Source organism: Leucoraja erinacea, chromosome 8 (genome assembly GCF_028641065.1).
Source record: "Leucoraja erinacea ecotype New England chromosome 8, Leri_hhj_1, whole genome shotgun sequence".
Taxonomy (NCBI): domain Eukaryota; kingdom Metazoa; phylum Chordata; class Chondrichthyes; order Rajiformes; family Rajidae; genus Leucoraja; species Leucoraja erinaceus.
Window position 1 is genome coordinate 44,969,130 of NC_073384.1, and position 16,816 is coordinate 44,985,945.

General features: G+C 39.5%; 1 protein-coding gene across 1 annotated transcript in view; it reads right to left on the reverse strand.

Annotated features, from left to right (window-relative positions):
- Positions 1 to 16,816, reverse strand: part of lrpprc (leucine-rich pentatricopeptide repeat containing) — a 135,572-nt gene that overhangs the window by 74,600 nt on the left and 44,156 nt on the right. Inside the window, exons 12-14 of the mRNA XM_055639619.1 lie at positions 3,345 to 3,463; positions 2,003 to 2,096; positions 706 to 775 (exon numbers count right to left, since the gene is read on the reverse strand). Of these exons, the coding sequence (XP_055495594.1) occupies positions 706 to 775; positions 2,003 to 2,096; positions 3,345 to 3,463 (283 nt within the window). The remainder of the gene's footprint in view (positions 1 to 705; positions 776 to 2,002; positions 2,097 to 3,344; positions 3,464 to 16,816) is intronic.

A 16,816-nucleotide genomic window follows, 5' to 3' on the forward strand; every position in this document is an offset into this window, starting at 1 on the left:
CCTCTTGTGCACACTCTTGGTGACATCATCCAGTACACTCGCTACAAACTGCAATTAAACCTTGTTCACTTGCATTAATGGCACAGATGTTGGAATCTGTAACCAGATTACACACATTTAATTCGTCATTCAATTAAACTGGAACGTAACATTATTGTCACAGTTATCTAATGAGGGTTATTCATTGCCAGTTCTGCAGTGGGGGGAGACTGCAAGACTGGCATCAATCAACAAATTGTAGTTGGAATCTCAAATTTACTGTTGGCAAAGGACATATATTTTAAAGATAGAAAATCAAGCTGAATGAGTTGGTACATTACCATAAAAATGTAGTCATCCTGCAGGTTGTGCTATATTTGCAATCATTTACAATATTTGAATGATTGACCAAACAATATTAAAATGTAAGAATAATATTTGTGCTTCATTGGAGCATGGCCTTGTAATTGCCGAGTAAATATGTAAAAACACATTTTCAACAGTCATTGTTGATTTGGCAACAGATGGGACCTTAATAAAAACAAAACTATTTTTCTGCTAAAAGAACAAATTATGCAGTAATTGGTAGAATATTTAATTACTAATGCAAGCATTTGTACAGTCCAGTGACTTAAACGTAACTGAATCAATCAAAAGGATTCTAACACAGAATGAACTGAGGTTCCACAACAATTATTTTTTCTTTTATATACACAATTAACTTACCTCTTAAAGCCTAAAATAAGACTTCCTCTGAAATTACTTAAATCCAGCAGAGGGTTTTCAGGTGAGGACACTGTTAAAAGAGAAATACAAATGATAGCTCGAGAAAAGTCCCAGGTGGAACCTAAATCAATTTTATACTGTGGCAGACATACAAGATATTTTTGAATAATATTTACTGCCATTTCATAATATGTTATGTTAAGAACCACTTTGAACAGAAATTGCATTGAAACCCTTTCAGCAAAAAAATAAATAAATGCTGCAACAGTCTAACATTTTCGGTGCGCATTACAAATTTCAAGAATCGTCAATCGTCATAAGATAGACTATACAAAATACGTTTCCTTTTCAAGTTTCTACATCCTATATATTCTTGTGACCCGCGGACAACATTTTTTAAATGCTTGACATGCTAGATTCAGGCAGGACATTTCCCTTGGTTGAAGGGTCATGAGCCACGGATACATTCTTTAGCGATAAGGGCAGGCCATTTTAGACAATGATAAGGAAAATGTATTTCCTCAAGCAGTGAACCTTTGGAATTCTCAACCCGAGGCCAATTGTGCCAGTGCTGTGTTCATTCAAAACCGAGTCGACCGATTTCTGCATATCAGGGGAATCAATAATAATGGCACTGGAAACTGGAAATCAAACCAAGATCGATATATTTATTTCTTCCAAAAATACTAACAGATTTAATGTGATCAGTTATTTATCCCTAGATTACACTATCAAAACAGCTAAGGTAGAGGATTAGCTATGAAGATACAAGCCTGCAGATGCTGGAATCTTGAAAAAAAAACTGCTGGAGGAACTCAGCAGATCAGGCAGCATCTGTGGTAAACAGATGATGGTGTGGATCGGGACCATTCCTCAGCATCTGATTAGCTACTATCTTGATGAATAGCAAAGCAGGATCTAGTTGCTGGATCACCCCCAATTAATCATATTTTGTTAAGTTATGTTTAACATAATTTTCTTTCAAACATTTACATGTTAAAATATCAATTCAAATTAATTATCAGCTCTAGTTTAAGTCACTGATTATATTACTGCTTTGATTATTGTTGTTTGTGTTTACATTGGATAGCAAGTTTCCTCAAAACTGCACTTACTTCACTGATGATTTCAGAAGTACAGAAAAGTTATCAAACATATTGGTTCTAATAACATCTTTGCCATCCAGAAAATCAAAACTTCTCTTTTTACAATATTGTACAACACAATAACTGGTATTCACAAATAGTATTAGGAGAAACAAATAAGAAATGTATCTGCTGGATGTTACAACACTTACACATAGAATAAACCTTGTCTAAATGTCCATTAAGAGCTTCTGTTCTGAGTTCAGAGGCATAGTATCCAACTGTGTTGACCAGACATCCATTTTCCTACAAAGATAAAAGAACCAAGATCGATATATTTTTTTTCTTCCAAAAATACTAACGCATTTAATGTGATCAGTTATTTATCCCTAGATTACACAATCAAAAGGCCAAGGTCAGAATTTAACACACCAATCTGGTTCTAAAATAATTACGCAAATCCTTTATCTTTTCTGCACCAATGAATTTTTGTTAACTAAATTTGAAACCTTAGCCAAAGCATTTATTAGTCAGAGTTATAGAAGAGAGGCTCTTTGACCCAACGCAACCACATCAATCATTTTACCCATCTGCACTCTTCCCATTGACTGCATCCTTCTGGACCATCCCATTTCGATGAATAATTGTATTTTAAATGTAGTAAATATTACCTTGCTGAGCCAAAATCGGGAGATTGGACGTGATTAATTAAACCTCGTCAATTAATTTATTTACCAACTTAAAGACTATTATAACAGGTAAATTTGAGTAACGATAGTGTGAAGGTAGCACAAGCCAGAAAAAGTTTTTTGCAGCATACAAGGCAATGCACTAATTAATAAATGATCACAAAAATAGCTTATACGTTTATACAAAAAGAGATGACTAATTTTAAACTTTGGTACAGTGTGAAAGCCTTGGCTATAAGATTGCACAGTCGCACTGAATTAGAAGCATTAAACAAACCAAAATCAAGTTTACCCAATAGATTTAACTTAACAATTTAATTAAAGCATTAAATATTCTACTCATGTTTCTCATTTTTTATCAAATTCTATTCCTGCAATGATTTCTTTGGTTGCTTTGGGTCTCTGTCCCTCAGAATTTCATCAATGGCAGAATGGCATCAATCCCTGATAGAAGTATAGAAAGTTTTAAGAGGCACAGATAGGGTACAGTCAGAATCATTTTCTCCAGGGTGGAAAAATCAAAAGCTACAGGGTTTTGCTTTAAAGTGAAAGGAGCAAAGTTTAAAGGAGATGTGTGGGGCAAGTTTGTTTTTTACACAGACGGTGGTGACTGCCCGGAATGTGCTGCCGTGGTTGAAGCAGATACATTAGTGGCATTTAAGACTTATGGATATGCTGGGAATGGAGGGATATGGGTTATGCGCAGGTAGATGGTCTTGACATCATGTTCGGCACAGACATTGTGGGCCAGAGGGCCTGTTCCTCTGCTGTAATGTTCTATGCTCTAATATATAATGTGGATTTTTTTAAAAGATGTTTCTACATAAACACAAGTTGTTGATGGAGGGGGTTCACCGATACAAACCTCAAGCTGGACACGAGCTTGCTCTGCGTTGTCAAATGCTGATTGGACATAATTTGCAAAAGTCTCCACATCAGGCTCGATGTTCAGATTCTGCATAACTTTCAGTATTTCTACTGTCCCTGTAAAGTAATACACACAATTACTTATAGGTCTGCACTGTAGCAATTGCCTGTCGCCCATTAAATACACTTCTATTGGCACTTCTGATGAACTTTTTCTTTCAGTATTTGTATTTACAACAATTTTCAAGCATCATTCAAGCATTCACCAAATGTCATATTTTGCCCTTTTTGCCCACCTTGGAAATGCTCCAGGAATCACGGTTAATGCTTGGATTAAAAATACCAATGTAAACTATTGAGATTCCTGAGCTGTATCCAACTGGAAGGGACCTATGACCCTGAGAAGCTCTCAGGACGGCTATAAAATTAGTTCACATTTGGAAAACTCGCAAATACATTTTATTAATGCAAGTGCAAAATATTCCAAGTAGAACAAACGTGAACTGTATTTCAATAAATTACAAGGTACGTATCACAATTATAGTTTTTTTTTAACGACTTTGTAAACTTGAGCACGATTGTAATGCAGGCAAAATTAACAGAAGAATGTTTGCAATGCACTTCCACAAATCAGTTGCTTGGTGATAATGGTTGAGTAATAAACATTAACCAGGACACCGCGCAAATGTCACAACTCTTTTCCAAAATTGCTTTACATGTTTTACATTCAGTAGTTCCAGTCTGAAGAAGGGTTTCGGCCTAAAAGCAGAAAATGCTGAAAATAGACACAAAATTTTGGAGTAACTTTTAATTGGGCACTTTAACCATATAACCATATAACAATTACAGCACGGAAACAGGCCATCTCGACCCTTCTAGTCCGTGCCGAACACGTATTCTCCCCTAGTCCCATACACCTGCATTCAGACCATAACCCTCCATACCTTTCCCGTCCATATAACTATCCAATTTATTTTTAAATGATAAAAACGAACCTGCCTCCACCACCTTCACTGGAAGCTCATTCCACACAGCCACCACTCTCTGAGTAAAGAAGTACCCTCTCATGTTACCCCTAAACGTCTGTCCCTTAATTCTCAAGTCATGTCCTCTTGTTTGAATCTTCCCTACTCTCAGTGGGAAAAGCTTATCCACGTCAACTCTGTCTATCCCTCTCATCATTTTAAAGACCTCTATCAAGTCCCCCCTTAACCTTCTGCGCTCCAAAGAATAAAGCCCTCACTTGTTCAACCTTTCTCTGTAACTTAGTTGCTGAAACCCAGGCAACATTCTAGTAAATCTCCTCTGTACTCTCTCTATTTTGTTGACATCCTTCCTATAATTAGGCGACCAAAATTGTACACCATACTCCACAATTGGCCTCACCAATGCCTTGTACAATTTTAACATTACATCCCAACTTCTATACTCAATGCTCTGATTTATAAAGGCCAGCACACCAAAAGCTTTCTTTACCACCCTATCTACATGAGATTCCACTTTCAGGGAACTGTGCACAGTTATTCCCAGATCCCTCTGTTCACCTGCATTCTTCAATTCCCTGCCATTTACCATGTAGGTAAGTCAATGACCATGGGATTTCATTTACAAATAACAAGAAAAGTTCACTATATAATAACAATATACTAAATTATTAATTATATACAATAGAGATCAAATTGAAAGGAGTTACTTAGGCTTTGAAGTGCTATTGCCAGCAACTACTTTGAATACTGCATCCAGTCCTTGTCAGAGAATCACAAAGTCTGAAGCTGATGCCCCTAAAAGCCACCAGACTAAGTGGGACCCGTTGGGTCCCTGTCACATGGGAGGCCTGGTCCCCCAATGCAACCCGTTCCCCAGTACAATATTCCACCACTCACCTGTTCCCCCAACGCAACCCGTTCCTCCAACGCAATATTCCACCACTCACCTATCCACCTCCCATCAAATCCACCCCCTCCCTACCCCTCTGCACTCCACTACCCCACTCCCTCCCTCTTTCCCCTCTCCATCCCTCTCCTCCCTCCCTCATTCATCTCTCCCTCTCCATCTCCCTCCCCCTCCCTCCTTCATCCCTCTCTCCCCCCCCCCATCCCCCTCTTCCCCCTTAACCCCCCCCCCCCCCCCCCCCGTGCTGTGGGCCAGGCTGCGGCGCTTCCTCTCTCCATGTAATGCTGCAGTGCCTTAGGGCCGCACCCAGTGTCAGCGCCCGCGGGCGGGAACCAATGAGGCGCTGCCCGTCCCGGGACCCGCGGTGTCCCTCGCCAGCGGGTAAACAGCAGGGAACATCGTTGTCGCCACCACCCCCATCTCCCTCCTCCCCATTTCCCTCATCCTCCTCCCTTCACTCCCATTCCCTGCCTCAGGACCTACCCAGTTCGTAGAGCAGCGCCAGGGCCTGGTTCTTGTACTCGGCCCGGCCCTGGCTGTAGGCGGCTGAAGCACTCGCGGACCTGGGCCTCGACGGAGCCAGGCTTGCTATGCCGGGGTAGGGGTGGCAGTCGCTGAGCTAGAGTTGCCCGCAGAGCAGGAAGTGGAGGCCAGGCGGACCCCGAGGCGCTGGTACACCTTGACCAGGCCCCAGGCTTGGACTTGACTTCATCTCCGGGCTCGTCCCCGACACTGGACCCAGGATCGTCCTTGGTTCCAGTCTGGGCCCAGTCCGCGACACCACCTCCCCACCAGGTACTGCTCGGCCGTAGCTCCTCAGGTGGCAGCGCCACTCCTTCACCATGTGGACCTCCAGCCGATTGACAGCGGATGCGGCGACACCCCTTCCTGAGTGACAGAATAGGCCAATCTGCGTGGCGGCAACTGACAGCAATCTGCGCATGCGCGGTTTTTACCAATTTTAAACCCTCAATAACTTTTACAATATACCATCGATCGGAACGAAACTTGTTGCACTCGCAGCACAGGAGAATAGTAAGGGGGTGATTAACCGCAGCGCTATCACGTACCGTTTTTGCGCAAATAGAAAAACCCCGCAAACCGGAAGAGCACAAGATCACTTTTAGTTGTATAGATAGCTATCTTCAAAACCCCCCAAATAATGCTGAGGTTTTATCTTTGATTTTGGTTTCTTTACCTTGAAAGGAGTTAAAGAATTGAACTATTCAGAGCATGCAAGATAGCAAACGGCAAAAAAAAAATCAAATTTAGTCCACTGCTGCGAAGATACTACTGAAAAGACAAGTAGTCAAGCGTTTAAATGAAAAGTAAATCGAAAATTATCGAGTTTCTTCATTGCATGTTTCTGTAACTTCAGTATGGGCTGCAACCTTGGGAAACATTTGGCTGCTATATAGTGCAGTATGTGATGTTTGTTTAGGTAATTCAAAAGTCCTGTAATGAAATCTAATTTCTGATCTGGAGAAGATCAAGGCTGAAATGCAAGTACCTAAATTCAAGTCATTGTTAATTCTGTCAACAGTCAGAAACAAACTGGGAGAAAAACAACTGTGTCCAGTTAATTTAGTACAAATTGCACCCCATCACACATAATTTCCAGGGCAAGCAATATAAAAAGGTAAATACTCATTGCAACACTGCATATATATTTTGATTTAGAATGGTGATGGGCACAATTTCAAAATTTACAATTGAAATTCAACAGGTAAAGAGAACATTGACTTTTATTATCCAAAGTAAACCAACGTCTGGTAAATATGTTCGTTCCCCGATAACTATCTTTATACCCTATTAAACTATATGGCAGAAACATCACGTCTAATGCCTTGGCTATGAATCCCACCTCCATATACACCAAATCCCAATATTCCCCATCTAACTTCCATTACCTCCTGCAACAACAAAAAGAGAAAAAAATAATGTCAGTAGCGATAAAACAGAATAATTAAAGAAACTGTCTTTTGGATTCACATGCTGCTTTCAATTTAACTTGAAAGATGATTTTAACAACAGAACTTTGCAGCTCACTCAGAGCATTGCAATAATGCTATCCTTCCTCTTAGATCACATCAGAAGCAAATGCAACAATTCTGTTATTAAGAAAGAGCTTGTCAGCTGATGCAACATTTTCGAAGCAAGGCAGCATATGCTGTTCACAGCTCATCAACTACCTCTGTCAGTTGTTTGTAAATTTAAAATTTGCTTACAGCTCTTCTAGCCTGGAGTGACACCTTTAGAAAGTAAAGTAGCCTTAAATATTTTATGCGGTGCGCTACAGTGCTGATAATCCAAAGTGATTTCCCTTTGAGCACAAATGTATATGTGGGACTAAGTCACTCCAAATTAGAGTCACACCACTTTTCCTTTTTTGCCCTGCAACAACTTCATATTCATCTTTACATGTACGCATTTGATATTTTCTCAATGGGGATTGGGGAGGTGGAGGGGAAGTATGAGGGGATGACGGAGATGAGCTGAAAGAGAGAAACTATTCAGAAACACCTTTACACCATTAAAGTTATTTGTCTAACTGGCGTTAAAATTAAAACTCTCTAATCAAATATTCATTAATTACATATGTAGAAATGACACCTTTACCTATGAGTTTGGTTTTTACATACGTTTTTTATAAAATGAAATTGAAAAGGGTGTTCAGTCTTTTGAGACTTGGATTCAACCCTTGCACATTGATGGTATGGATTTTGTTTTAATGGTCAATGCAATGCTGAGCAACTTTTCTTAAATAGGGCAATTTCATCCGATGAAATTGGTGAAATAAAAATCGTCATTTCTGATGAATGCTCTGCCATTAAGGTCAAAGAATATCGGCAACCACAAATATTTTCATTGATTTCTCGGTCTGTAATAAATGGTTTACATCAAGTCCAGCCATAACTTTAAAAATTGAGCCAACAACTTTAGCTCATAATAGTACTTTATTAGTCAAGTATGTTTTGCAACATACGAGGAATTTGATTTGCCAGTCATACCAATAAAGAGCAACAAGACACCCAAATACATTTTTAACATGAACATCCACCATAGCGATTCCAACATTCCTCACTGTTCAATCTTCTTCCCTTCTTTGTTCTCTCGCCTTATTTTCGAAAGAAGGACATTTAAATAATGTTGAGAACATTTTGAAAGCTGGCCATATCTTTCATTTGTAAGCCATTCAGAATCTCCACAACTTCAAATTAATGATACCAGAATTTATTTGGAAAGAATTTCTCAATGATAAACAAAATCTATGAGTAAAATAAGATAACAATTACATCTTTTCTGTAATAATTATCAGAACTATAGGACAACTAACAAATAAGTGAGAGGAAATCTAGAAAACATTTTTTTCTCAGACCCAAAGCTTCTTCAAAAGAACCACTAGTCAGTAAAAATGTTATTTTAAAAAACCACAAAGAAAAAAAGGACACAACTCAATAATGCACCCAAATTTCTAGTGACACCGCAAACATAAACAAGTTAGTCAAGCGTCAATGGTAATAATAGTACCTTCCAATTGAAAACTCTTAACTCAAACACCTGCACAAACTACCATTTGGGATAAATCAATTAAACTTACTTCATGCATTTTCTTGAACAACCTGACAACTAATGTTAATAAGATTGCAGTCATTTATCAGAACTATAATTTCACCACCATCAATTTTCTACCATACCAAGAGTACCATGCAGTGTCTGTGTACAATAATTTGCTGATCATGAGGTGGTTTCATCTTATCATTCAACATTTCTTATTCTGGTGCTTTATTTCTGTAATTTACATCAAAACCTCATTTGATCATATAACATAGTTTTAATTGATGGGTTCCAATCTTCTCAGTCAGCCCAACAATAGCGATGTTACAATACTTACTTCAGCGGCGCTGCAGTTCTGCCACTGGCCGTGTGCGCGACTATGGCACCTTTTGGGGGGGGGGGGATTAAAATCTAGATTTCCTTGGGCTGAAGAAAAATCGTTCCAACTTCCATTCCCGACTTCTTTTTCCAATTTATTTATTTATTTATTTATTTATTTAAATCGCTTGACAATTTAATGATTGTATTAAAATAACGCCGTCAACACCTACAACGTGACAGATCTCACGTACGGGACAAAACAAAATGTAAGTTGTTTATTTTACAAATAAACTTGCTGCTTGGGATAACTTTAATCAATCCTCCACAGGCGAAAATGTGATTTGGGCCCCATACGAACCGGCAGTGTTTTTCCTGCAGATACGGGGTTCAAATTCACCGCCAATGCAACGTTCCAATCAATCGCGTTCCAGAAGCAAGATGATTAAAATACCCATTTTGTTTGGTGATAAGCCGTCTAAATTGTCTAAATTTTATGTTATTCTATTCTCTCTCTCCATGATCATTATTTTTAAACTAAATATTCACAACAGTTTGAGTCACATGTATTGTGCAAAAAACAATAATTTGATTATATTTTGGGTGGATGTTTCTAGATTAATTTATGGGAATTAAACATTAAATTCCTTCCATAAATTCATGACAGTGAGATTTAAAAATCATGTTATATTGTGAGTTCTTGTGTGAATGGGATTAGTTTGTTATTTGGATACTTAGGCTATTAAAAAAAAATCATTTTCTTAAGAATTGGAATCTACAGGACATTGTTAATGGGAAAGTAGTGGGCAGAAAAGCATGTCATGTGTGGTTCGAAGAGCAAAAACTTGTAGTTTACAATGCCAAAATGGAAAAGTGGAGGAAAAACAAGGTGTACAGAGTTGCTTATTGGTTACAATCTGAGGAGTATGATGATGCTACTGATTATGATATGCCAATGTACCAGCTAGCAACTGATCTTCTCCATAAAGACTTGGTCTATTGCTAGAAATTGTAATTTATTTACCTATCTGTTACAGACTTACAGCATATTATACAATAATATTAAAGTTCTGATGTTGAGAATATCACATTTTTGAATTTTCAAGGCACTGGGCGTTTATTACTATTTCCGTCACAACGGTTAATTTTGTAATTAACTACAATTGGGTAATTAACTAATTATATGCTTTAATTTCAGGTCCTCCAAGTAAGATGTTTTATATTTGTTTCAAAATGTTTCAATCTATAATAACTGAAAAATTCATTCAGTTCTCTTGATTTTTAAGAAAGTTGTCGGCTTTTGACTGTCCTCGATCACAGCTTTTGTGTTAAGTCAATGGAAAAGCAATGGACAAGATGCTAATTCCCGAGTATGAAAATGGCCATAACTTTTTTAATACTGAAGATAGGAAAGTGAATTAGGTGTCAAATTAAACTTCTTTTTCTGCTTTATCTGATGGGATAAATTGCAAACTTGATTTTTTAAATCTCAAAATTTTGTAACAATTGTTACCAACTGAGGCGGCGCGACTATCGTCAGCAGCGGCCTCTGCAGCCCGTCCGCGTTTTTATTATTTTTTTGTCTATGTTTTTATGTAGTTTTTTGTTATTTTTTTTGGGGGTGTGTGTGTGGGGGGGGGGGGGGGGGGGGGGGGGTGGGAGGGAGGTGGTAACTTTAAAATCTCTCCCTGCACGGGAGACCCGACCTTTTCTTGTCGGGTCTCCGTTGTCGTTGGGGCTGCGACGAGGAGCGGCCTCCAACAGAAGAAGACTGGGGACTCTGGTGCCGACGACTCACCTCACCGTCGCGGAGCTGGCCGAGTCCAGAGCGGGTGGAGCGGTGGAGGAGCGCTGCTGCTGCTGTGGCCCGACCTCCGGAGATTCGGAGGCTGCAACTGCGGGTCTGGCGGACGGCGGCACCGGGAGCCCGCGGGTCCCTGGAGGGAGACCGCTTTTCAGGGCTTCCGCAGCGGCGACTTCTCCCGCCTGAGTTGCGGGGTCGAAGAGCTCCTGGAGCGGGGCCTGACATCACCGCCCCGCGCGGCTTGGAATGGCCGCGGGACTCTGCGAGCGCACGCCGGGGGCTCTAACACCAAGACCCGGTGTGCGACCTCGCACCACCCGGCGTGGCTTTAATGGCCACGAGACAATCGCCATCGCCAGCCGGGGGCTTTGACTTTGACATGGGGGAGGGGGGGGAATGCAGTGGAGAGATAAGTTTTTTTGGCCTTCCATCACAGCGATGTGATGGATGTTTATGTAAAATGGAAATTATGTTGTGTCTGGGGTTTATTTGTTTGTAATGTATGGCTGCAGAAACGGCATTTCGTTTGGACCTCAAGGGGTCCAAATGACAATTAAATTGAATCTTGAATCTTCTGGAATCATCAAACTCCATTTACTACAACCAGAAATAATGTCAAATAATTGCTTCTCTGCCAAGGTTTAAAATTCAGCCTCTTTATTCCAAATAAGCTCTCAAACTGACACACGTCACCTTTTTGTTCAGTCAACGTCGAGCATTGGATTAAAAAAAAAAATTTCAGAGGATTTATTGTCCATCTCTGATTTCTCTACTAAGGCTGTTAAGAGCCAATCACCTTGATGGATCTGGAGGTACATATAGGTTGGGTAAGTGTAGATTGGTTACATTACTTACTAACTAATGTAGTGCTTTATTAATGTAAGCTCCGCCTACTACCGCACCATTCATATTATCGCAACCTGACATGTTAGTTGGTGATACAGCATGGAAGAGCCAACATATTGTAGTGTATAAGTGATATAATAAAAACTGTTGTACCAGATCCGTGAGTATGTGTGATTTAGTCAACATGGTGTCAGAAGTGGGATCTACTAACGCAACCGTCACCATCTCCTCCTGTGAAGGAACCACGTCCTGCTGTCTCGTATCCTGATGCTCTGCATCCGATCTACCCACCTGCTGACAGACTTTCTCTTCCCTCACGACCTACAGCTGCAGACTCACCCCTGGTTGTGTCTCCAGCTCCCTCACCACCACGCTCGGTGCCCCGCTCGCATGCCTCGCCGTGTTTGTCCCCCGAGTCCCCAGTGCCCCCGCCGCCCGGGATCCGGCAATCTCGCCGGTGAAGGGAGGAGATGCGGTTCTGTACTGTACACGGGCGGGACGGGTTTGTAGGCCGCTCATTAGATACAACTACTTTGTTTGAACCATCTGAACTTCCTTGGATGCGCTATTAGCGTTTCGGTTGCATTATTAATCAGTCAGCACCTAGTAACATGCTTACACATATATATCACTTTACTGTAGATGTGTTTCACTTTTTATTCTTACAAAGAAAGATGTAGATTGGTTATATTACTTACTAACCAATGTAGTGCTTTATTAATATAAGCTCCGCCGACTACCACACCATTCATATTATCGCAACCCGACATGTGCTGTTAGCTGGTGATGCAACATGATAGAGCTAACATGTTGTAGTGTGTTGTGTACGCTATATAATAAATACTATTGTACCAGATACGTGAGTATGTGTGATTTACTCAACAGTAAGATCAGACATTTCCTTCTTAAAAGATATAAGTACACAACAATTGAACATTTTGATTTTATTAATAATATGTATGTTTCCCACCTGGCATGATGGGATTTGAATTCTTATCTCTGGATCAAATGGCCCAGTATGTGGATAGAAATCAAGTAATTTAACTCCAATGCTATTGTAACCTTAACAAGTTATCTGATCTTTAATGAAATAGTCAATTGTACAGCTAATTCAGCGTTGTCACTATAATTTCTGCAATGGATAAATAGAGGGCATTCAAAATGTATATAATAAACACAGGTTTCATCCTTTCAAACTGGGAATTATATATGCGGAAGCTGCTGGAAACCTACAAGCAGGGCAAGGAAATACAGTGTCCTCCATAATGTTTGGGGCAAAGACCCATCATTTATTTATTTGCCTCTGTACTCCACAATTTGAGACTTGTCATAGAAATAAAACACGTGGTTAAAGTGCACAATGTCAGATTTTAATAAAGGCCATTTATATACATTTTGGTTTTGGGTAAGCTCTTAAATATAGCCAATGAACTGGCCTCAACTACTTTCTGTGGCAGAGAATTCCACAGATTCACCACTCTCTGTGTGGGAGGTTTCCTCCCACACTTCAAAGACGTACAGGTTTGTAGGTTAATTGGTTGGGTATAAATGTAAATTGTCCCTATTGTGTGTAGGATAGTGTAAATGTGTAGGGATCACTGTTCGGTACGGACTCGGTGGGCCGAAGGTCCTGTTTCCACACTGTATGTCTGAACGCATAGTGTCCATCCACACCAGCCTTCCAGACTTCCTAAATCCACTGTAATTCACCCATTGCCCTGCCACAACAGGTCCATGGCGAATGCCATCGCCCTGGCCCTAAACGTATCTCTGGAACCTCTGGATAACAAGAAACCTGCCAAGACTTCTATTTATTAACTATAGCTTCACCTTCAAAACCATAATTCCAATCAAACTCATCTCCAAATTCTTGGACCTGGGACTTTGCATTTCCCCTGCAAATGGATGCTTGTTTTGCTGATCCATAAACTACAATCAGTAAGGATAAGCAACAAAACATGCTCCAAGATGATTCTCAATACCAGCGCTCCGCAAGACTGAATTTGCAGCCCCTTATTTTACTCCCTATAAACTCACAACAATGCAGCCAAATTTTACTCCAACTCATTTTTGAATAAGTTTGCAAATTACACCAGTGTGGTTACTTGGATTTCGAACAGGACAAAACTGTGTACAGGATGATGATAGAGAGCTTAGTAACGTGGTGTCAATACTTGGGCAGCACGGAGGTGCAGTGGTAGAGTTGCTGCCTTACAGCACCAGAGACCCGGGTTCAATCCTGACTAAGGGTGCTGTCTGCAAGGAGTCGGTACATTCTCCCTGTGATAGCGTGTGTTTTCCCCAGGTACTCCAGTTTCCTTCCATACTCCAAAGATGTACAGGTTTGTAGGTTAATTAGCTTTGGTAAAAATTGTAAATTGTCCCTAGTGTTTAGGATAGTGCTAGTGTACGAAGGGTCTGTCAAAACTTCGGAAAATTGGTCAGAGTACACATCCAAGTCTTCATGAGGAAGATCAAGAGCTTCAGGCTTTGAGGCGTGAAACAATTCGTCCTGGTCTAACCAAATTGACACTATGGCCATGAACGCAAACAGATACCTCTACATCCTCAAAAGGAAATTCATCATGTCTCCAATTACTCTTACCAATTCCTACAGATATGCAATAGAATGTAACTTACTGGAATGCATCACAGCGTGGTATGACAACTATTCTGCATAAGACCACAAGAAAGTTCCCAGCCCACGTAAACAAGCCTCCTCGCCCATCGACTCCATCTGCACTTCATGCTGCTTCAGGATTGCAGCCAACATAATCAATGACCACTCACCCAGTGGCCATTTTCACTTCTCTCCTCTCCTGTCAGGCAGCAAATACAAACACTCAAAAACACTTACCATCAGATTCACAAACAGCTTCTTCCCTGCTGTTATCAATTTAAAAAAATATATTATATAGATAAGACACAAAATGTTGGAGTTACTCAGCGGGACAGGCAGCATCTCTGGAATGAATGAGTGGCTGGAAGGAATGAGTGACGTTTCAGGCCGAGACCCTTCTTCAGACTGATCTTCTCATCTTCTAAGGATATATACCTGATCTCCCAATCTACCATGTTGCAGCCCTTGCACATTTTGCATCTAGATTTTCTCTGTAGCTGTAACATCACATTCTGCACTGTCCCTTTCTCTTTTGCACTCTGTTGTACTCATGTAAGGCATGATTTGTATTTCACAGTAGCGCAATACAAGTAAAATAACAAACCAATAAGAAGTTGAACACTGAAATTAAGCATCCTCCAGAACTACAAATCAGGGTTTTGCAATTTAATTTTTATTATATTACAATTTCTGAAAAATCTCACCATTGAGGTGTTTCTTATATCAACCTGCCAATGCTCTAACAGGCAATCCTACTATTAATTGCTTCTGAATGGCCTACTCCTGCACTTATTTTCTATGTTTCTTCCCATTTCCTGTGTATTTAACAAATGGCAAAGTATTTTCTCTTCACATAAGTAGAGACAAATAGTTAAGTCTGCCCATATCAAATCACAACTGATACAATAAATTAAACTTAATTTGCAATCTTAACAAGTCAGAGTATTGCCACAATGCAATAGTCAAGTGGCAAGCTGAGAACCAATTTAGCCTGCCTAAGCAACAGGTCAGAGAATGGTACAAATGTTTGTGATTTAAATGCTGGATGTCAAAGTGCTTTGCATTGCTGAATACAGATTCTACATGTCAAGCTGAAGAAATTATTTAACATTCATTGCTTCTAGCTGTTTCATTTGACTGACATTTTTTTCTCTGGACAAATTCCTACCCGTTACAGGCGATTCCATTACGACTCCTTGTCACAAACATATTTTTAAACTTTTTAAAAGTATTTTGTTTCAATATTTTATAAATAAAATATAATCAATAATATTCTGGACATTAAATTATTTGTCTCCATTTAATATGTTAGTGATTTTGTTTTTTCCAAGATAGCTCTAATGTTTAAGGCAAAATGCTGCCTCTTTTTTACACTTTATAATTTTGACAAGCATAGGAGCAGATGTACCTTCAACAAACTGCAGTGAAAAGCAGTTATGGAAAGAAATGACAGTTAAATTAAATAACAAAGAGCTAGAAGCAACAAGCTTTCATGTTTTCTTTGCCTGACGTATAAGGGTTTATGCTGAGACATGCCATACACTTCATAATATTTACCCAAGTGCTTTAAAGATTCAGAATAGACCTGAAATTTGGGTGACAAAATAAATTCAGAATTTACTAACTTAAGAAACAAAAATTTGGAGATAAAAGTGACATATTTTAAAAGATTAAAAAATGATCTAGCTTCTAACACAAATATTTCAGTTTCATTAAAAAAAAAACTATGGCTTATGAAATAATTTTGCTTTCTTGTGCAAGTGGACAATATTGAATTTTCAGATAATTATTTGCAATATTATCCCACTTAATTTCCACAGATTCCATTTCCGTCACCAGTTCTTGCACGCTTTTAGATATACTAATAATATTTCCCTAACTTCTGATCTTTCCCTTTATCCTCATTATATTTATTCACTCTTCAAATCAACTCATTAATGGAAGTAATTATTCACCAGATCAAAACCTTCAGCAATTATATATATATTTTTAAATTAATCTTTTTAATCAAGAGATATGTTTCCCATGCTGACGCCCATAAATTTCTTCTTTACAAGATCATTCAGCCCATTCACACAATAGCAGCCAAAAATATATCCACTTGTGAATACACTTAATGGCTTACATTTGCACCACATAATGGTGGCAGATTGGTATTGGTTTACATCTGCACCAGTGTTCCTGACAAATTAGACCCCTTGCAACTTGCAAAAAGAAAAAATAGGTCCACGGAGGACGCCATCACTCTTGCACTACATTCAGCACTGGATCACCTTGAGAATAAGAAAACTATGTCAGAATGCTGTTCATTGACAGCAGCTCAGCCCTCAACACCATATAACCAAATAAGATCACCTATATATTCCTGGATCCTGGCCTTGGGGTGTCCATCTACAACTGGCTTCTGGATTTACTGATCAGCAGTCGGTTA